The sequence below is a fragment of the Anguilla rostrata genome, chromosome 8 (assembly GCF_018555375.3).
Source record: "Anguilla rostrata isolate EN2019 chromosome 8, ASM1855537v3, whole genome shotgun sequence".
NCBI lineage: Eukaryota > Metazoa > Chordata > Actinopteri > Anguilliformes > Anguillidae > Anguilla > Anguilla rostrata.
In genome coordinates this window covers 41,024,184-41,052,107 of record NC_057940.1, presented here as the reverse complement: position 1 = coordinate 41,052,107, position 27,924 = coordinate 41,024,184, and the positions used below count along the sequence as shown (strand labels likewise).

The 27,924-nt window shown below is 38.4% G+C and overlaps 1 protein-coding gene across 1 annotated transcript in view; it reads right to left on the bottom strand.

Moving 5' to 3' along the window:
* Positions 1–14,537: 14,537 nt before the first annotated feature.
* Positions 14,538–27,924, bottom strand: part of calcr (calcitonin receptor) — a 74,768-nt gene continuing 61,381 nt past the window's right edge. Inside the window, exons 11-16 of the mRNA XM_064348276.1 lie at positions 25,063–25,216; positions 21,129–21,189; positions 20,939–21,005; positions 20,582–20,800; positions 20,425–20,466; positions 14,538–18,548 (exon numbers count right to left, since the gene is read on the bottom strand). Coding sequence (XP_064204346.1) covers positions 18,327–18,548; positions 20,425–20,466; positions 20,582–20,800; positions 20,939–21,005; positions 21,129–21,189; positions 25,063–25,216 — 765 coding nt within the window. The 3' untranslated portion in view covers positions 14,538–18,326. The remainder of the gene's footprint in view (positions 18,549–20,424; positions 20,467–20,581; positions 20,801–20,938; positions 21,006–21,128; positions 21,190–25,062; positions 25,217–27,924) is intronic.

Genomic DNA, 27,924 nt, shown 5'->3' with positions numbered 1-27,924 from the left:
CCGAATATTAACAAACTGTAGCTACTGAATATATTTGTCATGTCCTATCATGTTGTATCATCATTTCATGCACCACTCCAGTGGCAGCATTAATCTTATGTCATTCCACATAATTGGCATTTAAGTAAGTAGAGTATGACAGAGAAATCAGTAAAATGAAAACTATACTACATATAGCACTAGGACTACAACCCCTGATTATGTTTCAAATATCTCCCTTTTTTAAGCTTTAGATCACATCCAATCCAAGGGTCTAGCCAGTTTGTCACATGAATGAACACAACAGATTCCATGCTCTTTCTGAAGAATATGTCTTGGAACATTTTCTTGTACACATTTCTCCCGACCAAGTTGGGATGCTTGATTTACGTTTTTGTTTAGCTGTCTCCAGAGAGGGCCTCGGAAAAAACATCTGTTCGTGGCTAAAGTTCAGTCCCCCAGACTGAGGAGTATCCCATACATCTGCCTGTTAACAGCCCCAGCAGCACCGGGCTGCTCCAGTCCATGTTAAGGATGGCCCGGCCAGTCGGTCCTCCGCTGTTCCCCTCCCCCCTCCCCAAGCACCTTGTGATCTGCTGCCAAGAAACCCGCCCACCAGACTGGGCTTTTGCACAAGGCCTCTTGTACTCTGACTCATGCCCACTGTGTCAATTTTGGCAAGGCAGCCTTTTCGCCCACTGGCTTCACAGCAGACTCCTCTAAGCTCACTTTTGCCTTGTCCAGGTCCCTCTGTTTTAGTATGGGAAAAAAACATATATCCTTAAAATGGAAAATGAAATGCATTGTTGTTCCAGAAGGATCCAGCCAACTCAGTATAACAATTTTACTACCTTGTGTCATGAAGCAGACAGAGGCACATATTAACACATTTAGGTTTTAGGTCTTGGTAGCCACTGATCTCTCTGTTGGCCATGAATTTCACCTGGCACCCAGTTGTGGCAGCATTACATGCACTTTGCATACTTCAAACGCATTACTGAATTATTTTAGAAATTAATTAAAATGTTATTACATGCATTAGCATGTATCGTTACACAGTTCTACAAAAATACATAGTATTATTAATTCATAATTTTTTCCACAAGACCATCGTTCATTCATTAAAAAAAAAAAAAAAAACACAATAGTGCCCTGAAATGGGGAGGCTATGTATAAATAGTGCTGTAATTTCGACATGGTGAAACCAAGGTGCATAAAAATAAAGTTTAATAAAATCTGGGAATGTGTACTTTAACCGTATGGGAATTGTTTTATTACAAATCTAAAGTTGCGGAGTACAGAGCCAATTCAAGAAAACATATGTCTTGGTCTCAAACATGGAGCTCAGTGTATATACTTATATGATGGAAATATAATGTGACATTGAGCAATAGAGATGCAATGAATCTGATCCACAAATGTCAAGGAAATTCCTTCTCACTATGCATTCATTTGGGGAACATATACTTAGATATTGCCTCCATTGTAAGTATGTGTTCATTTGGAATGCAGCATGCTCAAAGTAACTGTAAGAGTTTACAAAGCTTATGAAGTAGTGAAATTAAAATGACCATGCGGGTCAAGTAAGAACAGCATGGAATGACGATGCATTCGACCACACAGAACTTTTCAAAATACAACTGCAGTCTGTGTGGTTTCCACCCGATTACCTCACTCCTGTCCAAAGGTTTCTTTTCTACAGTATCGGATTCTCTTGAATGCTAGATTAATTCAGAATCCATCCATCCATTATATATGCAATCATACAGAATATGGGAAACATTGCACAGAAGTTGCAACTCAGACCGTGGAAAAGTATGAACAATGTTTCATTCACAGAGATTAGTCACAAACAACAAACGAACAGACACAGGATCACCAAGGATACTGTTATTAAAAGCAATATCTTGCAGTCGGTTTGTATGATAACAGAGTTGATATTAATGTGCCCTCAGTAAACTGAGTGTCAGACAGGAGTAGCTGCACGTGGAATGTTTCCTTCTTTCATGCCTCATTTCCTCTTCTTTTCTCTTCTCCTGCCTTTTTATTCCTTTTTTATATTTTCCTTGCCAAGAATCATTTCCTCCAATAAGGACCCAATTTGCCCCCGGTCCTTTTAATCTTGTATTTGTAGTGGCCCACCCTCTTCCTATTGGTTTAGAGGTGCAACAAGCTCTACATGAACTGATCTAAGGAGTCAATAAATAATATATGCAGTGTGTACATGCAGGAGGATTGCTGAGGATTCAAACGTTCTTAGGGTCTACAAACCCAAAACCATGCCCCATGCCCATGTAAACCACTGAAGAACTATTTGCTTTTTTCAGAAAGACAGATGTCATGGCTATTCTCACCTCTATTGTCAGTACTATGTGCACCCTTACCTCACATGCATAACACTATTGAGCCATCTCATATAGTGTTTTATGATATCAGTAAATATATTGGGGTGGATCTTTCAGCATTCTTTCAAAGAATCTTTCAAGATCCTTCAGATGCTTCAGTTTCTGGTTGTGGACTGGTTGTGGACTTCAATTCCAACCACAAATTTCAGAGTGAAAATCTGAAGAATAAGCTATCCATTGCAAAACAGTTATTTTGTGGTCAGTTAACTATTTCTTGGTTAATTTTCAGGAAAGACTTGCTCAAACATTATGCAGCCAAAATTCAGTTTTCTGGGAGGGAACACACATCTCCATTAGTTTTAAAAACTAATGTGGTTTATCTTCATGCAATGATGCAGAAGTTGAGCGTATAAAAAAAACGTTTCAACAAAATCTAGATATCATCTGCCAACCCATTTCTCTCCTCGGTGTATGCATTGTATCTCAGATAGTGCCATGGTGAAGAGATTGCCAACAATTTTGTGTATCATTAATTAAAAATTGTTACAAAAAGGAAAAGCTGCATTTATAAAGGAACAATTACATATTTTGGTTTATTGACCTTAAAAATGAAATATTTGCCTGCAGACTGAACAAAGCAACTGTGTATTCACATATCACTCATGGCGAGAGTTATTGCAGGATCAAGGATCTCTTTAACTACGATATCATGGCTCTTTCTGCTGTGAATCACACAGAAGAAGTGCAGCTCAGTCTGAGCAATAGTGTGCAACATCCTATGAGAAGGCCGGCCTATGTCAGGGTCATTCTGAAAACTGATTGTTCAGCTGTCATTTTTATAGAAATATAGAAATAATGTCAAGATCAAGCTGAAGAAAACCTAGTTTTGTTCAGTGCACCCTTTATTTTTGTATAATGTGGTAGTAATTATAGTTGTGAACTGATGAAAAAATGAGTGGGTTCGTTTTTTTCCCATTAGTTTGAATTAATCAGAAGATTTATCAGGAAACTTTAAACCTGCTAATTACAGAGGTTAATTACCCACTTCAGAAAATAAAAATCAAGACTCTTTTTTTTTCCCCATGTCTTCTAAAACAGACTTTCTAAAGTATATGAGCATTGTGGGAAGGAGGAAATATGAGGAAGTTGGAAGAACCTGAAATTAACTTTTTGTTGCATTGCTAAGAATCAAGAACATGCCACTGTAGTGGATGACATAAGAACTTTCAGTTGTGAAGTGCATACCCATTTCAACTGTCAGACAGATCAAGAGTACTCTCCAGGATTTAGGCATAGATGTGTCAAAGGTATTCTGGTATTGCAGGTATTCTGTAAAGCAGCATTAACATAAGCATGACCATGTTGATGTTTGTCACAAGTGTGAAATGTGTTGAGTGATATTCATGTAATGGCATGTTTATTATTTTGATATAAATATTTTATTTTGAGAGGCATCAGCTCAGTTTGTGTGATGGGTATCCAAACAAGTGAGATTTTATGTTTGTGCTGATAGTTTTAAAACAGAAAATATAATCTCAAATTCTGTATATGGTTGAAAAATGTGAATTGAACAAAGGTATTGTATTTTTTTTTTCATACCGCTTTGTGCCTGAGTATTAATCGTCAACCATTGAAAGCATTGTTCTTTTATGGGCAGCAAGTGGCTTAGAGGTGGAGAGGCTAACTGACAACTGGAAGGTATGTGGTCCAGGTGGGTGTACTCCAGTTGTGGCAAGCAAGTCGCTGGCGTTACATCCACAGTGCCCACCAACAGTGCTGAAGTGCCCCTGAGCAAGGCACTGAACCCCTGAACTGCTCCTGGGGCACTGCACTATGGCCGACCCTGCTCTCTGACCTCTGTGATCATACAGTGCATGTATGTAGGGGGACTGTAAATGTACAGTAGGGGGACCATGTATGTATGTGAGTGTACCCAGTTACCTTCTGTCAATTGGCCATAAAGGGATAACTATCTACCCCCCCCCCCCAAAAAAAAACATATAACATATAACATATAACATTTCTGAACAAGCTGCTTTTGAGTTCTACAAGTAATTTTTTAGTAAGTTATTTGAGCAATTTATTAAATTTTCTTGCTTGACACCACAAACCCCCAAATTCCTCTCTAGCCGCTGTGATAAACAGGTTGTCAGACATGTCTGGAAGGATTGAAAATATCCTTCACCAAACACAAAACTGTCTGGGCTAATCAAGAACAAACACAAAAATGAAAATAATGCCAAGAAAGTGAACGAACCCTTCAAGGATTAATCAGCATAGCTTTCATGGTGAGAATGTGGAGCTTTACTGTGATGTGATTAAGAAGCAAGCAAGCAAAGCAATGTGAAAGTCCCACTGGCCTATGGAATACACTCTATTACAGAAGCATTTTTGCAAGCTTCAGGCGTTGTAGAATCACTGGTGACCTCAGCCATGAAATTTCAGTGCTGAGCCTGTGTCCTCTATTTGTGATTGAAGTTGTCCATTTGCAGGCCCAGCTCTCTCTGCATTGCCTTCTCCGCAGAGAAGGCAATGCCAGCCACAGTTACATATCCTGAAAAGATTGAGTGTCAACCAACCAATTAGGCAATGCTTTCGTAGAGGTTTTTTTGAGTCAGTTTTAATATACGGTTCCTTCTGCCCACTTTATTTAAACCAAGGGATCCCTGAACCCATCTATCTATCTCTCTCTCTCTCTCTCTCTCTCTCTCTATCTAGTCTTAGCTCATTAGCAAAAATGGTACTGTGCTGCGTGTGTGGTGCTAATCCTAACCAACATGATCATGCCATGGCATACACACACCAGCTATACAATGCCTCTCCTTATCACTTTGTGGATCACTTTTTGACAACACTGTGGTGACTGTGGCTGCACGAGTGTCACTTTATAGCTTGGAGACATTTCTGATTTGAAGGACAGAATAGGAAACTTTCTAATGGGCCATTTTTTTCACAAAGTGCTCTTCTTCAAGTAGAAGAAATGTTTAGGCCTGAGAGAGGCACTTGGGACAAGCAGGGCAGGTGATCAGGTATTACCACTCCCCCACCCCCAATATCAGTGCTGCGGCCTGGTCCTGAATAAGTAACTACCGGAAGGCCACATTTCCCAGAAATCCTCGCATTACAAGAGTACTACGATTGTCATGTTGCTGTGCCGAGATATCTTCATGGGGATAAACAAAAAAAAATTCATTAACACTTTACTGTGTTCTCGGTCCCAAAGTCTATTTTATTGTGAAACAAAGTTATATTGCAAAAAGTGAATAAAGACAGAGTAAACACTAACCCTTTGCATATGTGTTCTGCAGCACATATTTGTATTGAAATTTGATTCGTTACTTTGAGAAAGAGAGGACCAGTTGCCAAGGGCATACCCTGTCTACAATGCTGTTTTGACTTCAAAGTCTCAGCTGGGGGCATCAAGGAGAAATTGTTGTTCAGTGTTTTATTCAGAAAAGATGCTAATGTGGATGCAGAACAAAATTGTTTGTGCTCATGGAAAATAGGTTTTTTTAAATTTTTTTCCCCCTGGGGGTTGGAGGGCTTTGAATAAATGGAGAGCCCATTGGTAGCACATACAGTGACGTCGTTCATCAATTAATCATTATTTTTCATAGACCTCACAGACTCCTGAGGGATTCTAATTAATAGACCATAATTCTATAAAGTACACTGTCAAGTGTGCATATAAAGCAATAACTGTATTATTGTTTGGTGTGTTTTTTATTATCTTGCGTTAATTTAAAACCTTGGAAAGGGGCACTCATGGACAGTAAAAGCACAGAACACTGATCTCACTGCTTTGTGTGATCTAAAAGAGATGTTTATAACAATACTCCTTTATTCCATGAAAGGCTCAGGAGAGCCGGGGTAATAATCACAGAGGTGGGACAAGTTGTAATTTCCACAGAAATAATTACCTAATCATGTTATACTTGCAAATGAAAACCAGTACAGAGAGAGAGTGTGTGTGTGTGTGTGTACGTGTGTGTGTGAAAGAGAGATGGGGCTTTTGAGGCGGTGAAATAAAAAACAAACCTGGAGATTATAGGGGTTTTTCTCAGCAAACTATCAGCACATCCTCAGTTCTTAGCTGAGGAAATCCTTTCTTTATCTGTGACAATGCTTTTGATCTCCACACTTTGGGAAAGATAGCAGAACTCCACTATATCTGTCAATGTGTGAACACAGGTACTGCAACACTAATGCAACATTTGAAAACCTAATGTCCGAGTAAAACCAACAATTTGCATTACTCTAAACACAAGAACTTCAGTGTAAAATCAACAGTGACAGAGTAGTTGTAGCTCTAATAGGATACATGTGGTATTTTTTTGACTCACAAAACATTTGTTCATTAAACATTGAAATTTGTTTCACGGTCCCCAATGTCTCAGCTGGCACCAATAAGAATAGAGGTGAAACTCTCACTGATGATACCTGCGGGTGCCCACGGTTATTAAAAGAATTTGTTTGAAAGGAGTTTACGGCAATAGTGTCTTGTGATCCTGGTAGGAACTGGGCTGAGATCAGCTAAAAATTTCAGAAGACAGACCTCCACAGATCTCTACTTGACTGCAGATTCAATTTAAAGAAGTTCTTATTTGCGATTTACTCTTCTATTCTCACAGTCTTTGTTTTATGACAGCAGTTTCAAGGAGAGAGGAAGGAATTTCTTAAAATGATATCATATTAAACTCCATGACAGATGCGCCCATCTACTCAATAGAGTTATGAACAATTAACTGGAACAATGGCATTTTTCTCATAATGTACAGCTTTTGAAATCTGTGAAAAAAGTACAGGGCTAGATGGAAACATTTATCAAAAACACAGAAGAGTTGAAAGAATAGGATGCTCTATGGCTGATCTTCTCTTAGAGCTAAAATTCTGGGAACATTAGATGGATAAAAAAAAACCTTCTCATGGAAGATAAACAGTTGAGAGTGATATTAAACGGAGTGAAGCTAGTGTGCTGACATCTCTTGTATATGTTTGGCATACTTTCTCAGGATATCAATGATGATAAAGGCCTCTGATGCAAGAGTGGTTGGAGGCTTTTCACATTCGAAGTCACAAACCGTTCATTTCAGCTCTTGAATGAACTGCGCACTTTAGCCACCCTGGTGTTGCGTGATGTGCTGGGGGAGAGTGGGAATACTTTCAAAAGCAATTGCGTGAGTACCATATCTTTCCATTTCATGGAGGCAGGGTGCATTTTACTGCAACAACACAGCGGTTAGTCTTTGGCATTTGCAGATAGGTGTTTGGGCTTTACGGTTCTCTCTGTTCCAAGCTGCTGAGCAAAGCTATGTACATCCAATGCCACGCTCCTGTACCACCACCAGCATCTGGCAGCATGCACAGCCCTTTATGTTTTGTATTTTACAATGTAAAAAATTCTTATTTGCTATTAGAGGAAAGACTAATAAGATGAATGTAATATTAAAATGAATGTCTTGTTTGTATTCTTGGCATATTTCCGGACATATCTGCAGCAAATGACAAGGGATTACTGTACTTTGCTTATGAAAAGGAGCAATCAATTTCTTCAGAATGTTATATGCCAGTTACATGGTCAAGTGTGAAGTAAATGCATTGGTATTTTACAAGCTGTATATCATCAATGTACATAACCACAGATTTGCATTAATATAGAAATTATTTTCTGTAAGATCTTTAATATAACTTTTTAAAAGTCCATATTGCACATCAAAATTGGCCTGTTATAAAGAAAAAAATTCAAATGAGATTAGTAAACTATTGGAAACTTTTCCAATCTCAGTGCATTATGAATAGTATATCTCTGTCTAATACCCTGGCCTGGTGTTCATGGGAAGGTTTGTGTCAGCTCTGCCATTAGGAAGCAGTAGACCCTGAAATTGCTCATAATGCCCATGCCTATGACATATGCCTATGGGGGATAGGGGGATGAAAGCTTCAGCTCTTAGCCTATTACATCTTATTACATCAAGCAATGTCTCCCCTCCCCCCCCAACACACACACACACACACACACACACACACACATTATAGTAAAACAACACTGCAGTGAATTGTTGGGGCAAGTGAAAATGTCAGACTCCAATACGTCATGCATGCATCCACTGTGAGTGTAAACATGAAAGCCATGTCCAAGCAATGAAGTGAACTTCATATTCATTGCTATCCTTTATCCTGACTATACAAAAAAGTACTTCAATCAATATTTTTTACACATCGTACCCAAACTTACTGAGTTTCCCCGCTGAAAACAAATTTCAAGGTTTTTGCTTTTGTTCAATAGAATAGATATTTGATATTAGAGCTACAAACTCTTTCCATGCTGGGTTTGCAATGCTTTCATATCTGTTGGGTTTTCAAAGTTGGACCAGGATAAAAATGACTAGTCACAGCTACATATAAATTATTATTTGTGTTTATAAAGTGTGAAAACTACATGAGACATTTTTTACACCTGCTCAGGAAAATATCAGCTGTGATAGAGTACAATTAACTCTTAACGGTGCACTTAGTCCCTGTTGAAATCCCTGTTTCTTACAGCAAAGTCAGGTTGAATACTAATAAAGATGTTTCAACACTCAATGAATGGTGATGGAAGATTAGGAGCTCTGTAAAATATTATTTTTCAGTAGTACATTGAGAAGATACATTTTATTGACTGGAAAAAAGCACATGCAAAAAGAAATAATTACAATATCAGACAATTATAGCCACCAGGTATCACTCCTTTGTGTGCACAAGGTATTGTTATTGGACAAAACATTTTCTTCCCTGTGGTATAATTTTTAAAATCTTCTAATAAAGTACTGCAAAGGGACTTCAATGGAATTATGTGTTTGTCAGACCATCTGTAAAGGCCAGTACTGTGTTTAAGTTTTAAAGTGCAATGGTGAGACCTTACAGACAAAGTGGAAATGGGATGAAACAAAATGCTATATTTTTATTGAAACATGGCAGCTACATGTTGTGTGCCAATATTTATTAGCAAAGGGCAATTTTCTGAACAGTATGCCCACTTCAAATCCTTTGAACCATACGTACTATTTGTAAAAAATAGAAAGGAGTTACCAGAGGTGGATGACTGACTCACTGAATGTTCAAATAAAAGCCTACAAAACCAATCCAGTGCAGTGCTGGCAAACCAGTCACTGTCTGACTGACTTAGGCTACAGTTTTTGAGTAGTTTTGCAGGATACAGTTGAGGCCAAAAGTTTACATACACCTAGGCTAAAGACATTAAAACTCAATTTTTCACAACTCCACACATTTCATATTACCATATATTTCCTGTGTTAAGTCAATTAAAGTATCTACTTTATTTCCATGAGAGGTCATTTCAAAATAATAGATAGAGACAGATTTATTTCAGCTTTTATGTACTCTATACTCCTATCAGATTTTCAGTGGGTCAAAAGTTTACATACACTTTGTTAGTATTTGGTGGCATTGCCTTTTAATTGCTTAACTTGAATCAAACACTTGGGGTAGCCTTCCACAAGCCCCTCACAATACTTTGCCGGATTTTTTGCCCATTCCTCCTGACAGAACTGGTCTAACTCAGTCATGTTTGTGGGACTCCTTGCTCAGACATGCCTTTTCAGTTCAGTCCACAAATTTTCAATGTAATTCAGGTCAGCGCTTTGTGATGGCCACTCCAATATTTTCACTTTGTTGTCTTTAAGCCATTTTGTTACAACTTTGGAGGTATCCATAGGATCATTGTCCTGCTGGAAGACCCATTGCGACCAAGTTTTAATTTTCTAGCTGATGTCTCGAGGTGTTGCTTCAGTATTTCTAGATAATCCTCCTTCCTTATGATGCGATCTATTTTCTGAAGTGTACCAGTCCCTTTTCCAGCAAAACACCCCACAACATGATGCTGCCACCCCCATGCTTCACAGTTGGGATGGTGTTCTTCAGATTAAAAGCCTCGCCCTTTTTCCTCCATACATAGCGCAGATTATTATGGCCAAACGGATCAATTTTTGTTTTATCTAACCAGAGAACACTCCTCCTAAAGGCTAGGTCTTCGTCCTGGTGATCAACTGCAAACTTCATTCTGGCTTTTTTATGCCGGTCTTGGAGTAGGGGCTTCTTTCTTGCGTGGCAGCCTTTCAGACCGTGTGCAATGTAGGATTGTCTTAATGGAGGATGTAGATACTTTGGTACCTGATGCCCTCAACTCCTTCACCAGTTACTTTGTTATTGTCTTGGGGTTCAGTTAAACCTTTTGTACAAAAGTTTGTTCAGCCCTGGGAGTTAATTTGTGCCTCCTTCCTGAACGATGCAGTGTCTGTGTGGTCTCAAGCGTACAGTTGTTTGTATAGATGCTTGTGATCAGTGGCGACTGGTGAGCTGAAAATTGGTGGGGCACAAAACTTTCCTTTAAACTAATCATTGATCTCAAACTGTTTTAATTAATTTTCAGTGATTGACAAGCATGCAAAAGATCTGACTAATCAATTGGAAAGTGACACACAGCTTCTTTGCATTGTGTTATGGAGATTAAATGATAAATGCAATTTAGAAAAATCCGTTTTAATCACTAAGCAGTGGCGGAAACTTCCCCTGATTTTCCTTGAATATCAATACAATTAATCCACAAAATAGGCTACTCAATACTATCATATATAGCCAGCTCTCCCCAAATAGGCAGTTTTAGCGAGTAGCCTAGGCCTTATAGCCTACATTTATTTTCATTTACTAACACGGTAGATAACAGACTGGTGTATCTTGTTTGTGAAGACTGTAGACTACTTGGTGATTAAAACAGATTTTTAACGAATAAATAGAATTTATCATTAATCCCCCAAACACGGTATGAAGACTGTGTGTTAGGCTACTTGCCATTTGATTAGTCTGATTGTTGGCACGTTTGATAATAAAGGAAAATTAATGAAAACAGGTTGAGATCAATGATTAATTTAAAGGAAAGTTTTGTGCCCCACCAATTTTCAGCTCACCAGTCGCAGCTGCTCGTGTTACATTCAGTAGGAAATTCACATGGAAATTGCTCCTAAGGAGGTACAGGACCCGAGGAGGTTCACAATTCTTTTTCTGAGATCTTGGCTGAGTTGCTTGAATTTTTTATTTTTTCACCCCCATGGTATCAAGGGCAAAAAGGCAGTGGCTCTAAAGGCAGGCCCTGAAATACAGCCACGGGTGCCAATTAACTCCCAATTAACTCCAATGAGAAGCTTCTAAAAAGTCATTACATCAATTTCTGGAATCTTCCAGACCGTTTAAAGAGACAGTCAACTTGGTGTATGTGAACTTTTGATCCTCTGGAATTCTGATATAGTGAATTAAAGCTGAAATAAATTTGTCTCAAATCGATTGTTTTAAAACTACCTCTGATGTGAACTAAGTAGATGCCCTAATTGACTTGCCAAAAGAAATGTATGGTAACATGAAATGTGCGGAGTTGTGAAAAATTGAGTTAGAATATCTTTAGCCTAGGTCTATGTAAAAGTCTGGCCTCAACTGTATATGGTTCCTGCAATGTGTTCACATTAACGCAGACGTAATACCATTTTGTGGAAAAACAAAACAAACAACAAAGAACCTTCTATCGATATATTTCCACTTTAGAGAAAAAAGCTGGTCAGTTGTGCATTTACAAAGCAGGGATTTGTCCTTTTTTGGACATTACCACTTCATGAGCTCAGAACAGAAAATAAACAAAGGCTAAACAGAGTGTTTTTCATTTCACAGTGTGAGCTTTTAGAACACTTACAAAGAATAAGTGTGATATGTATACAGGGCACAGGACTTGGTAACATACATCCAATATATACAGTATTTCCTTAAAAAAAGTCAAAACATTTAAACTTGTATCCAACCTTACCACAATGCTTTCCCCTTAACTCTGAGAAACAAATGTAAAATACCAGATTTTGATAATTCTTTTACAATATGAATTGTTTGATGATTCCTAAAATAAATAAAAAAAACCTTAATAAAAACTTGCTAAAAATGAATTATCCAAAATGAAGGACAAAGCATCTGGTGGTTAGACTGAGAGTATTTCACTAATGACCTCACAAAAATCAATCTATCAAGTGAAAAATGGTCTCAAACCAAGTTAGATCTTCTATTAGCAAAAGACACAACCAATACAGGGAATCATTAATGACTGTCATCACTTTTTCAAGAAGATGACTGTTTTTCAGCTCCAAATGTTCCTTAACAGTGCCAGCTCCATAACATGGATATTTACATGATACGTTTCAGCAAGATTTCTCAGTTTCTGATATTATGTCAGTGGCTGTAACTCTCATAACATCTATTAAGATAAAAAAAATCCCTTCTTGCCTTCATTTGTCTCTCAAAAGTGCATATTGTCCACGTGCACGCTGTAGCTAAATTCAGTTGGTGGTGGTGAGGCCTAAGCCCCTCCGCATGCCTAAATGGTTGCACCTTCAGAAGCGTTGCTCGGTGTGAGCCTCATAATGGAACCCAGTGCCAAAAATATGTTGTATCTCAGGCTGGCTGAGATCCTGTGCACACAGTGCGTGGCTAATGATGTCTTGCTCTGTTTTTTCCTTATCTTCCCTGACCAGCAGAGAAAGATGTAAGCATTATGAAACCACTAGTAAAATCCGCAGTACTGTTTCAGTTAAACAAATGCATTAGCAGCTATAATTTGCTGCTAATGTTATAATCTTGATCAGTTATCTCCAGGCTAGCTAGCTAAACATCATCAGCCCACTTTTGTACCCAAGGCCCATAGACTGTTCAACCAACTGGCTAAAGTTAATCAATTTTGTCAAAGTAATGACCAGGACATAACATGGGCAGGGAGGTAGTAAGGGGATATAAAGTAAAACAACTAGTACACCTGAACCAGCTCAGTTTTAGTGGGGGCTGGTGAGCTGAAAATAGGTAGGTCGGAAAACTTTCCTTTAAACTGATCATTGGTCACAACCTGTTTTTTGTAATTCTCTTTAATTATGAAGTGTGCCAATGATGTGAAAAATCAATTGGAAGGTAAACCCACAGCTTCTTCACCTCATGTTAGGGAGATTAAACAATGAATTCAATTTAGAAAAAACAGTAATCACTAGGTACACTTTAAAAAAGTTGTGCCACTCTGTTTATTGCCACGTTAGCTTTTAGCACAACCTGCAATAATGGCTATCAAACTAAATCTGTGCTTCAGCGATCCATCCATCCATTATTTAACCCAGCTAAAAAAAAAATGGTCAGGGAGACAGGAATACACCCTGGACATGTAGCCAATCCATCGCAGGGCCATTCACACTCCATTCACTCACACACACATTCACACACTTTAGACTCTCCAAATAGCCTAACCAGCATTTCTTTGGACGGTGGGAGGAAACCAGAGTACCTGGAGGAGCCCACGCTTTTTGCTGTGTGGTGACAGTGCGGTCCACGGCCACCCAACCCGTGCTTCATGATAGTTTAAAGGCCAGAGACGACGCCATTGGGTGTTCAGACTTTAAAATTAAAGTTACTCCAACAATGTACATGCAATAACCTCCTCCTTCCATGGTATTCCAAAATAGTTTAACTAAAAATAACTGCAGTTTTATAATTCTAAACAATCGACTCAGTGAAGAAATATAGGCACTTCATATTTTCTTCACAAAAATCCCCCGCCAGACAATAAGCAGCAGGTGCGAATGTGTTACTCTCTCCTCCGGCATGCTATTCAGCAACTGAATGACCAACACTTTGATACAAATTTCTCTATCAAGCACTATCAAAACGAATTTCGCACATATAATCACAGAAAATGCATTCAATTGTAATTGTTTGATGAAGCTGTAGTTATAGATAGGCTAATAACTCCACAAAGATAACACCTCTGACACTTTGTATTTCTTTAACTTTGTTTTCCATTTTGCGTTTTGTCTTGTTTTGCACAATTTTGTGTTTTTGCTAGCATGAGTATTATATGCCTTGATACACTTTTTCTAATAGCCTATATATAACAAAATTGATACAATTTAGAAATACAAATGTTGAAATTGATTCAATTGTGCCCTTTATTTCAAGAAAATAGTTTTGCAACATATGGTTTCATAATCTTTATGAAATTTGGTTGCTGTGGGTGCATAAACTGATGATGTAATGGTAGACAAATGTAGTCTTTCTAGTGAAAACTTCCAAAATTTGTGCCAGTTGATCACAGTCTGGAGTAAAATAAAAGAGAAAAAAAAAACACAAAAAATGCAGTCCGAATGTAATTACAAGATCATTTATTAATGGGATGAATATGTTGACAGCACATCTATTATGGGAACGATATGTTGCCGATAGAGCTCGTTACTGAATTCAGTAGCCTCTCCCAAAAACTGGGTACGTGGCCATTGATTCCAGACTAGAGGTCTAGGTCTTACTCTGCAATGTTTATTATTTAAATCTGTACATGACAGCTGTAAGAATAATCACAATTGTTGTGTGAGAACAACATTAAAAGATAATGTCCTGTGTGGGCATATCTACTCATGAAAAAAGACTGCTTCATGAATTTATAAAATCAAAACTACAAGCAGTATATTCAGCCCAGTGTGTTGCCATGATCACAATTTGTTATGAATGACAGAGGCATTCTCAGTCCTCGGGAAATGAAATGGAATGTATGCACATCTATAATCACGCTGCATATTAGCTCTAAATTATCTATACATCAAAAGCCTACTGACCGATTTTTTTACATTTGCACAAGCCCCTAAAACTAATGAGATGCAGCATGAACCATGTGAAAATGAGTAAGGAAATTACATAATAAAAAAATGCTTGTTCTCAAACAACAAATATATAATCCGTATGGATGAGTTATTAGAAAAACAAGAAATGCAACCTGCTGATGTTTTCTATTTTTCTAGTATGTGAGATAGTGATTTTTTTTCTTTTTTAAAAAATGGTAAATGCCAAATTTATATTGTAGAAGGCAAAATAGGAACTATTTGTGAAATTGTTGAAAAACAAAGAATGTCTGTTGCCTGAATGTATCGAGTAATGAACATTGAATAAATATGAGAGCCATCTCCAGGAATATTATTAGACACAATTTATGGTTCCATTTTGGCATTAACCTGTATCTAACCAGAAACTGAATAATGGGTTGGTATGGAACCACACATATTCTATTAGTGGCTGAGGGGTTTAGCTCTACTATGAACTAGCTCAATATTGGCTTTATTTTCTTGCAAAAATAAATCAAAATAGCTAACTCATTGTCTTCATTGTTCTTTATTGGTCTTTGTCTTGGTCTTCATTAATGTCTGTCAGAAGACTACTAGTAAACAGTTCATAAGCAAATATTTCCATTCACAGTTAATAAAACCTGTCAGTTTAATGTCAATACTATCACAATCATTGTCTGTGCCCTTAAATCTGATAAGCAACAACATTGAAGCATAAGTACACTAAGCCTCTTGAGCCCTGTATCTATTCAAAAGCTTCAAATGTTATTCTCTGAAATAAATTAAAACAATGTTAGACTAGGACTTGGTCTTACATATTAGGACAATATAAATTATGTTACAGATAAATTAACACTGAGCATTGTACTGTGCATGAACAGAAATGACTATTTTAGCTCTACAGAATAAGCTTTTTTCTGTGTTTTAACTAGTGATTTTCGTGTGTTCTTAAAGATTACATGGCTAACAATAGCACAGCTTTAAATCCGTCCTCACTAAAAATTCAGAATGTCCCCACATTCTGTTTATTTCTTTTTTACAAATCATTTTGGAAGTTCAGTTTTCATCTTATAGTGATTTACAAGTAGGGGAATGCTGTTGTATAAAAAGATGTGATTGAGTCTCAACAAACTTGCATTTTTCATCCACAGACGTTGTGCAAGTCAGAGGCCTTGGTATTCTCATTACTGCCAACCAGCACATTTCAGAAAACAGGGAACATCTTACGCAAGAATGAGAACAAGGTAACTGAGAGGTCACATGGCTAAAAATGACATTTCCCATATACATAAGCCTGGATAAAAATGGACAGGCCACATCTTGTCTCCTTTAGTATGGGATTATTTTGCAATGACAGCATCTCAGAAAGAAAATTATAGTTTCACTGTGTGATTTGCAATGGCTTTGCACAACTGGATCTTGAGCTAAAAGGAAACTTCACATCACAATCAAAAATCTTGATGTGTGACCACATAAATATGCTCCTTTACAAGCTAATAATAAGCATAGACAGTAGCCCTGGCAAGACAAAATATCAATGCAAATCAACACTGAAACTTGCAATGTGTTTCACTGCTATGGACTAATATTATACTAGCTGTGCTTTTGAAAAGCTGGTATCATCCATAATACCACAGTAAGTGATAATGCATCATTTCCACTGTCATAAGCATAGATACATATCTTATAACCAGTTTATAGCAACTAAATTAAATATGATCCGAGTCAGGATGCTATGTCTTTAATGTTAATGTACATGATATATGCTTTATAGCATTATGTCAGTTGTTATAAGCTGGTCATAACGTTAATAATGTCTGTACTTAAGCTCATGAAATATGCTTATAACAAAGACTATAGCCATACTGAATAGCTGATGCAGGTGATAAAAAGATTCATTTCACATACAGTGTTCGAGAGTAAACTCAATGTCCACAAACAAAGACTATGGTCCAGTGTAGACCTTATTGTGCACAATGCAAATACAGCAAGACACAATTACAGAAAAGTAGCTTGTGTAAGGTCCTTTTGAAGTAGTTTCAACCTGTCAGTATTGCAAACTAAGTAAAATAAGCACAAAAAACCACAAAATAACCAAAACAGGTCCCAGTCCTCTACAAATGAATTTGAGTACACATATTGATGGCCTGAACAGAAGAGATCCTTGCATGTTTATTTCATATTTTAACAATTTGAAATCATTGTTTGCCTTTGAATAACTATGCTATAATCTGCACGGTGCTTAAAAAATAAAAACATTGCAATACTAATAACATAAATGTACTCTATGTAAAGTTACTTTATTTAGAACTTGAGTGCAAACATACGAGAATAATAAATACTAAGGAAAACATACAAGAGAGTGAAGCAACCAGGCTACACAGGTATCTGCTCGTCAAAATAACACAACAAACCCTTTCTAAGATTGTTCCACTGAAGCAGCCTCTAAAATCTGTGACCAGAAACTGTAAACAAATGCCTACTCAACATAAAAACCACCCCTACTTCATTTCCGTTATTTGACCTATTCAGATTTGACGGATTTTTTAAAATTCTAATTCTAATCGATTGAAGTTCAGGCCTTCTTCAACGTGTCTTTTTTTCTGTGTTTGCGCACTCCCCATGTGACAGAACCACCACATGCACAGCTGCACAAACAGGAAAGCAAGTAGGAAACATCATGGAACAGACGACGGATATTCGAACAACCCAAAACGGTGAGAAGAGGCCTAAAGATTTATACAACCGGTAATACATTTTAGCAATTAAAACCAGTAAATATGTACACAACTCAAGAGCTTAGGCACCGAGGAACATGACTTCTTTTCATTGTCCTGCAGACGCACAGTATAAGTCTGTTACCTTAGAATTAATTTTGGGGTTTGGCTCAGTTCTGACGGAGAATCAGTCTCAGTCGGCCAATCGACACGCCCTTTGGTATCACGGCCACAATACTAGTACACGATCATCTTCAGCCTCTGAGGGCCTAGAACTAGCAGCTTAAGATTTGCCACATTTAAAAAAAAATGTAGCTTCTATTTTTTTTTTTTTAAAAGCAGCAGCACTGTAATGAAAATAATACGGCCATTAGCTCTCGCCGAAAGGAAAATGTCATTGCCGGCAAACAATTAACATGACAACTCAGTTGTTGAGTCAGTCCGGTGAATATCTGCAGTGGGGCTTTGAAGATTCTGCGTCGGCATGATTCTTTTGTTTGTTTTTGTTTTCCATTGATCTTTTTTTTTTCTTTTTTCTCGTAAAAAGAAAAACGCAAATCTCCCGCATTTGCTTTCCCGCGCTCGCATTTTTTTTTTTTTCTCGTTCAGGCGTACGTCTCTTCTGTCTTTAGCGCGACCACTTCCGAGTCGTCGGAATATTTCCCGTTCAAGTGTTCGCTGTTGCAGTCGTGGTGGTAGAGGAAGGTGGGGTCCTCCGTGATGGATGTGGCGGTGTAGGAGGTGGAGCGCATGGAGCAGTGCTCCCGCCTGCGCTGGCCCCACTGCGTTTTGTACTGCATCCACTGCCTCTTGAGAGCCGACTGCACCTGAAAGACAACGCACGGGTTACTGCTCGAGACCTACACCGCGTGCATTTCCACAGCGGGTCCCTGGGCAAGTCCTGCGTAATCTCATTTGAAGAAGCCTGCTGCAATTACTTGCACTCTAAAAATGGTGCTTAACCAGTTTAACTGCATCAAGGCCATTATTCATTGAAATTGCATGTAATTGCTGAATGAAAACACACTTGATTTGGCTTAATCTGTTCGGCTACACTAGAAAACAAGGCTCCGATGTTTGTATTAGTGGTAGCTGCATGGAGAAGCAGCTAAATCAGCTTATGCCGCATCTCATGCTTTATTGTATACTTTCAATTTTCATGTTTTTGCGGATTTATTTAGGCAGGACCATTTCTGTTCATGCATATGGATTTTGTATTATTATTAGTTATTACTGCTAAATACATGTATGCGTCTTGCTACCTGTCCAGCAATGGCAAAGGTAGCTAGCTACCTGTCTCTTAGGAAGCTACACCCACATACTACATGAAGTCACTTCTACAAGTAATTTGTTCCGCTAAGTCCAGAGTGCTAGATCCAGAGTGCTCCCATCAAATTCCAAAAACTCTCAACTCATGGCTTTCTCCAAAAAAAATCTTGACTGTTCAGTTCATGCCCAAGGGAATAGGCAAGGAAAACGTCCATGTCAGGCAGAGCAAATGCATGGGGCAAACAACACAAACATTCCCACTAAAACACAATTATTGCGTGTCAATGCATCTTTTCTCTCACAGAAACTGGATCTGTCCTGCAGACACATTCAGCTTGTTTACAATACACAGTGACGCTGATATGAACTGACTGCTTATGCATGAGCTAATAATTGACCCATTTTCCAAGCCCAGAGTGATTTCCTATGTATAAGACATTACATATCTGAGACCCATGGAAGCTGCTAATTCGCTATATTTCTTGTGCCAGGACCCACATGCTGAACGTTGAAACGCTTCTCTTTTTAGTTGCCAAATTGTCTGGGACTCCTCATGCAGAAACAGCTGGTCTCCAAAGCCCGGTTCCTTTAAAGGTTCTTTGACAGCCCTGTAGCTGCCATTGCATGCTGCACCCTCCCTTGTGTAAATTCTGAGCGATGAGCCACTTGCGACTTGCTAATTTAAATTTCCATAATTTCTTATTCCTCGGTTTAGATTTGAAGGGCGTTCAAAATAAATAAGGCAGTCACGACACCCTGCTCAATCTAAACCATTCATTAAAAGGTATTCAGTGTTTGACTGATTGCTATCTTTTGGGCTCTGATCTGTCACAAGTTCAATTACACTCTGTGGATAAAGAGCGAGTAAATGGTTGTTTTCTTCATCTTAAAAAAAAAAAAAACAAGAGCACGGTTGCATGCATTCCCACGTTTACCTGTCACCAAAGAGCGGAGACATAACGGTGGTCAGGCACCAGTCATGGTGATTACAGTCAGTAGGTGTTTGTATCCTCAATTGCTTTTGAATGGATGTCTGCACTCAACCGTGAAAGAGTGCAGCAAAACGATGGCTAGCATTTGACTATGCCCCTGTGATCGAAATGGCCATACAAATCAGTACAGGGGGGTCTCAAATATGAAATGATTTAATAGCTACCCACTTGCCAACTGTGTCATTCTGACTCTGTCAGTTCCAGTAGCTTAAGAAGACATCAAAACCCAGGTTGACCTGATGTGTCAGGTGCTACATACGGTCGATTGTTGACCAACAGGTTAGCTGGATGCTTGACTAAGCAGATGCACACAGCAAAATGACCATAGGAATTAATCACTGTCTTGATAACGTGTCATCCTTCCAACATCATTCCACAGAAATCTGAAGCTTGTGATGTTTCCATAATGTTATCAACACAAGTGGTTCAAAAGGCTAGTTACCTCTCCATTGAAAAAGCAAAATATAGTTGCCACCAGCAAGCCCTGAAAACAAACAAAAATAAAACCGATTTAATAATCAGTATTTAACAATCACTCTTAATTATCTTGAGGACTGACAGATCCAGTGCAGGAGGTGTACACATTTACAAAACAGTACCTGATAATGCATTAACATATGCATTGTTATGTCATATATTTCGCCGATAAGCCTGTTTTCTGGTCGCCATGGCAAAATGATGAACTGGATTCCTAGTAAGGGAATGAGGATGAGTGTGGCTCGGACTGCTTTCATGTACATGTTGGACTCTGCCCGGTGGGTGTCCCGAAGCTTGGTCACCAGCACCCTCACTATGTTTAGCAGGAAAAACAAATTCACCTGGAAGACACAAAAAAGCACCATGTGTGGACAAGACAGATAGGTGTGTCCATAACATCCACGTAACAGACACTATAGCCACACAAATAGCAAATAACACAACATAATGACTATTTTGGTAACCTTGGATTTACTTACTAATAAAGCTGCCATTATCGGTCCATGGACAATGTAGAGCAATTGAGTGTCCACACTCATCCAGCAACTATCGGAAGATCAAAAAATGAACACGTACCATTTAGCCAGATATTTTTTTTGTGCTTGGTATTGTTGCTTAATAATGTTGTAATCTAAATTCACAATGTGCATTTATAGGAATATTACTTACTTGTCATCAAAATACTTTTTCCTTGCAACTGCATGGATTGATGCAGGCACCAAAGGGAACCCTTCAATAGACCATGTTAAACATCAGTCAAAAGTAGCCAAAGAAACCACAGTATAGGTTCAGTTGCACATACAGTATGACAGTGATTGATACTATCAAGCATTAGGTAGAACCCAATCCAGAAGCATATGTCATAACTGTATTTTTAACATTTGTTACACATGTGTTTATTTATAAATAATAGATTTATTATATATTGTTGAATACAAATAAAAACCTGAATATACTAACTGTATATGGTAATTCAACTAATGCTATACAACACCATAATTTTTTTAAGTGTAGGGTGAATAGATACTCATAGCCAGTTAGCCCATTTGGTAAGTAAGGGCATGTGGTGTTTGTGTGAGAAACAATTAAGCATGTTTACTTGCTGACATGTTTGCAATCCATGCCTTATTATAACTAAGGTGGAGAGTTCTGGATGTCTTAGCTGCAAATTATAGCCTAGGTAATGTGACAATGGAAAGGTAATTAAAATAAATAAAACAATAGACTATTGCTTGCTCCATGTCTAATTAAACAAAATATACTGCCGCCCTGATGTACAAGGATGAATCAGCTCAATTGTACATATGCTGCTTTTGGGCCGTTAAACAGTATAATGTTTTTTTTTTTTTTAATCTGTGAAATTTTTTGCAGAATATAAAAGAATGGCAGGCATGTTGTTAATTCCCAATGTATGGGAACATCGCATTGTTAATGAGCAAATTCCTAAAACCCATGAGGCATTATCAGGGGAGGGGATGTCTGATGTCTGGTGACCCGTTTTCATATGGCTAGACTATACAGTAATGGGAAAATAGGATAGGAAAGTACTCCTTTAGGTGACTTTATAAGAGTTGCTCCTTAAGTATCCCTCCAGGTGTTACACTATCATATTTCTGTTTCGAATTTGCCCCCCCCCCTCAAACTAAATAATGATGTCTAAAGAAAAAAATATACACAAAATATAAATTACTGTTCACAACACCCTGTGGTAAAGGAATATCCATGATAGAAGTGGTCAACAACTATAATCCATGCACGTACACAAAACATATATTTTTAATAAGAATGGATATTCTATAGCCAGATGAAGCCATGTACTGTAGGTCAGCGTGTAAGCTAGTCCGTCAAGAATTTTGACCACAGAAGTTCTTGGCTTTCATCCAACCTGTTTTGGAAGCCATTTCTCACAATTATCAAGCCATCTTTAATTATAACCACCCAATCAGGGTTTTATTGTTCACTTGTAAATCAAAACTGTGCATATCGTGCACCTTCTGACAGAGCCATTATTGATAGATGTCTGAAAGGAAGTTCTCAATTTGTCATGTTGTCAATTTGCAGGAATATTTTAACAGAAATATGAAGCAATTACGTTTGACCTGAAGAGGTTTGCCTGGACAAAATCATCTGAGTGATTCTCTTCAGCAAGCATACCATTAATCAAGACTGGATCAGTAGCAGAGCAACTGTGTGTAATTTAGAGTGTGGCTTGCAAGCTGTATAGCTGCATGTGCAGAGGGCAATAATATATTTGATGAATTAATTTAATACAATAGATAACAGGCCTATTGGGACAGTGGAGCAAATATTTGGGGTTTGTTAAATGTCAGACTTTGGGTGCTGCTTTCACATTGTCTGAGAACAAATCAGTTGCACAGTGAGTAGCAAATCCTTTTTAATGCTTTGGCTACTCTGCTCCACTCTAAAAAGGCATAACTGACTGTATTCGCATTAGTGCCAGCTTTTTGCATAATCGAAATAGGGCCCAGCATGTGTCTTGAAATTCCCTTTGACTACTATGTAAACCATCCATCAAAGTTTTCAATTCATAACAATAAATACTTTTACATACACATCACTGCTATATTTATCTGTGTGTATAGATGTATCTGTGTATCTGTGCATTTGGAAAGTGGAAGGATATTTTTTCTTGATTTGGCTCCACAATTTCATATATATAATCAAATATAATCAAACACGTGTTTAAAGTGCAGATTTTCAGCTTTTATTAGATGGTATTAAAGGGTATATTCTTCAAACATTTTGGTTTCACCATGTAAAAATTACACCACTTTTTTATGCATAGGCCCCCCATTTCAAGGCACCATAACATTCAGTAGAAATGACTTCAGAGGTTTTTTTGATTAGTGTTTCTGTTGCCATAATGCAGGTATAAGAGATCTTTCAGTATCTAGTCTTGATCATAGGCTTTGATTGCCTTTGAAGTCTCTCACTAATGTTTGTCAACATAAGGACCAGAGTTTCACCAGTGAATGTCAAGGAAGCCTTTACAGCCAGAGACACAGGCCAGACCTTAGGCTAACCAAAATCAACTGTTTGGAACATCATTACCAAGAAAGAGAGCACTGGTGAGCTCAGTAATCACAAAGGGCCTGGTTGGCCTAGGAAGACCACTTCAGTTGACAACCAAAGAATTCTCACCATAATGAAGAAAACCTCCCCAAACACCTGTCTGATAGACCGGAAACACTCTTTAGGAGGCAGGTGTGGATGTGCTAATGACTGCAGTCCACAGAACACTTCAGTAACAAAACTAAACCTTCTACACTACAAGATGCATACCACTAGGTTGCTGCAAAAACAGGATTAGCAGGTTACAGTTAGCTAGGAAGTACCTGAAAGAACCTGAAGAGTTCTGGAAAAAGGTTTTGTGGACAGATGAGACCAAGATCAATTTGTATCAGAGTGATGCAAGAACAAAGTGTGGAGTCCAAAAGGAATTTCCCAAGATCTAAAACACCCTCCCTCATCTGTGAAACATGGTTGTGGGGGTGTTATAGTTTGGATGTGTATGGCCGCCACAGATACTTGCTCACTTGATGATCTTCATTATCTCCGCCAGGCGTGAGCCTGGAGGGGATCATGCGTTTGGTCGTCTGTGTGTGTTTGTACGTGCGTGTATCTGTCCATAACTAATCTCACATACTACTGGGCCGATCAGCCTAATATGTGGTTTGCATGCTGACAGTAGGCAAAGGACCTGAATTCTCTAATATTTTGCACATCGGTCAACGACAAGTATTTTATTGGAATTAATTTCCATCATTGTCCATTGAAATAGATTGAGTGCTAACTCCTCACTCCTCCTAACCAGCCGCTAGGGGCCGCAAGTGATAAACAACTGCTTCCTAATGGACAGACACGTCTGGCAGAGATCTGCACTCTACTGAGTGCACTCTAGTTTATGATGTAACTGCTGATAGCAGTGGCAGAATACATTCTATGGGTCATGGCCTTGCATGTAAAGGATCTTCAGGAAAGAAGTAAACATGGCTACTTTCATTTATATAACATTAATATGTCCCATACATTATGGTGCCCTTAAAGGGGGGGTGGGGTGTATACAAAGCTGTAATTTCTACATGGTGAAACCAAAATGTATAAACATACCCTGAAATAAAAGCTCTGAATGTGCACTTTAACCACACCTGAATTGTTTGAATTGTACAGAGCCAAACCAAGAAAAAAAAGTATTTGTCCCACACATTATGGAGCTCATTGTATATAGTCTACTTATCTTACACCAAGGAACTACTGTGCACACCTGTTTCATAAAAACTTGGAAAAGCACAACCAACCAATCATCTTCCCTTAATTCCATACTGTACGGTAGATCCCCCATAGATGCCTTTCAAAAAGTCATGTCATTTTCCTTCAGAATCCCAGCATTTCTATGAAAATATATATAGTACCCTAGTACCCTTATTTGATATAGCAAAAGGCACAGGCTCCATCTTTCTATCCCCTTCAGTTAGTGGTTTATTTGCGACTGAAATATTCCATGCTCATAACACATACTGGATTCCTATGATCCTCCCCCAACAGTCTTTATTCCCAACAGACAGGATTTAAAGTGACTTACCCCAGCCCAGGAGGTAATACCAGTGCAGGTGCTGCTCCTCAGCGAACACGGCCACCACAATGAGCGTGTGCAGGTAAATCCCCTCGCACAGCATCCAAAAGTAGTTACACCCCAGCATATACATGTGAAAGAAGTGAAGAACCTTACAGCCCACCTGAAGATAGAAGCCATGGGAAGAGAGCCGCCATTACTATTTAAAAAAGCACCGGAGACACAAACATTTTCATTCCTCTATCGCAGGCACCAAATGGGGAGAGGCTGCTTTTCACAAAAGAGAGATTGGTCCCCTGCTCTCCTTCCTATTTTGGCTAAGGAGATCCCATCTCTATTTTAATCGGTTCTAACTTCGGTTCATCGATGCAGAGGATTTTATTACACGCATAGCACAGAGAAACGGGCATCTTGTTTACCTTTACTCTATCTTGGGGAATGGCAACCATGCTAAATTTCAGGCAAATGGCTGTCGGCAATCTGCTCTGATTGTCCTGTGCCATTTTATCTGTGTTTACAGCATCTAGCTCCAGGCAGATTAACACGATTGAATTATGCTGTCAATAACAGAGCCAGTGTTGCTTGCTACAGAATGTATAAGGCTGTGTGGAATAGCTGATTAGAGGTAATATTCTCTGTCAGTGATCACAGGCTACAGGAAAGATTTATATTAGCATTTACACACCACCTAATAGTTCTAGACCTGTTACAAAGATGAAAATTATGACCATAAGCATATAGAGTGCAAAAAATGTTAAGACCTGACCATGGTTTACAATGGTGTGCATGGCTTAAGAATTTTTCAAATATCCATGAGACCTGTTTCTGCCCTCATCTTTGTTGGGTGGTATATTATGCACATTTAAAGATCAAAGACAATGTAAAAAAATAAAATAATATATGTGCGTGTGTGTGTGTGTGTTTGTCTTTGTAAAAATAGATGTATGCAGTATACCCTGCATTTCAAAAAGTATGTGAACACCCCTTCTAATTAGTGGTTTCGTCTATCTCTGCCACACCCATTGCTAACAAGTGGATTAAGTCAAGCATACAGCCATGCAATCTCAATGACAAACACTGGCAGTAGAATGGGTCGGACTGAAAAGCTCAGTGACTTTCAACATGGCACATGGCACTCACAGAACGAGACCGCCAAGAACGAGACCGCCAAGTGGTAAAGCTACAGGCTTCAGCAATTGGCGGTATATATATATACAGCATATGTCTCTTTTTACAATCACAAACAAGTCCAAACAATTCAGTTTTGCGGAATTGTGATAATATAAAGAGCCATAGATAAGCAAATTCTCTTCAAAATAACAAAGAAACACAAGGTACAAATGCAAATGAGCCAAATTTGAAAAATAAAACAGACACTGCAGTGTTTATGTGTGTGTGTGCGCGCGCGCATGTGTGTGTGTGGTGTCCTTGTCTGCGCACACGAAAACCTCATATCAAATTCCCATATGAAAATATCACATACCCAGCATGCATACTGTCAAATCAGCCTAATTGGTTTTTATCTGGAGCTACATAAACACTAAGTACTAATCAATTACCATGGTGACATTTCACCCATGTAATTTGCATTTGGTGCTGCCTTCCATTGTACATGAAAATACAACAAATAAATGAATGAGACACCACAGAAATAAAATGGGTGATGTTAGATATGTCTTGATACAATCCATGTATTGTATTGTACTGTATTAGCTGCCAATACCACCGTATTTTAAGGATCAGGTATTGGCTAAGACATGGCCAATCTGAACCCAGTCTCTGACTCTGCAACACGTAATGTGCATATTAAAGCTTCGCCTTCGTATTTTCTGACTGTCTGCACTCTGTTTACGGCAGTTGACTGCATGCACCGTCACTCCCGTCAACAGGCACTATCCATTTGCCACCGCGAATGAAGCTGTTGTTTATGAAACGAGTCGCTATCTGCTAGAATGTCTGCCGTGTGGAACATTTGTTCAACACAAGCAAAATTCGAAAGCAGCCACTGGAACAACGGGGGCGAGCTAGCATTTGACCCGACGTCACTCCAGTACTTTTAGAAAATATAAATTCATAATTTGCAATCCTAGACTGAACAACACTATAGCTGTCCCTACATAGCACAAGGGCTGGCTGATTGACAAGCACAGTGACAACAAGAGCCAGTCACAATCTCCCACAAGGACCTGACTTGAATTAGGTCCATAGAATGTGATGTGAGTCTGAATGCTGTGTGAACGCTGTACAAACTCTTTTAGAATGGTATTTTCTGGCTTACTCATCAAATAACTTACACTTACATTATTCTACCAACTGACTCGCCCGACTAGCTTGCATGGCACATGGATTGGATAGATAATACAACTGCCTGCACTCACTAGCTATGCCTGGCTTGCTTGCTAATATTGGAGAGTTGTGTATGTGTCTGCTGTGACTGGCTCAGATCTCAGGTCATCAACATGAAATCTTCATTCATTGGCCCTTTTCACAGAGATTGATGATGATTGATGATAATCAGTAGAATCGACTGCAGCCACATTCTACCCCTTTTCCTGAGTAACCCAGATAACCTGTACTCATTTTGAAACTGAATTTCTACAAACGGAATTAGTAAAAATGGAATTCTTAAAAACTAAATTTGAGGCATTGGAAAAATGGAATCTGAATTTTTGGAAGCCTAGTGTTTTAACGTTAGCATTTTGGGAAGCTAAATTTTTGAAATGTGAATTCGAAATTATAGATTTCAATGTGAATAAACTCAAATATATTAATTTCACCGTTAAAATATTAAAATCTGATAAATTCATTGCGTTCTTAAATTCATATCTTTTTGAACCTTATTTTCTTCCATACATCCTCTGTCAGTCCTCA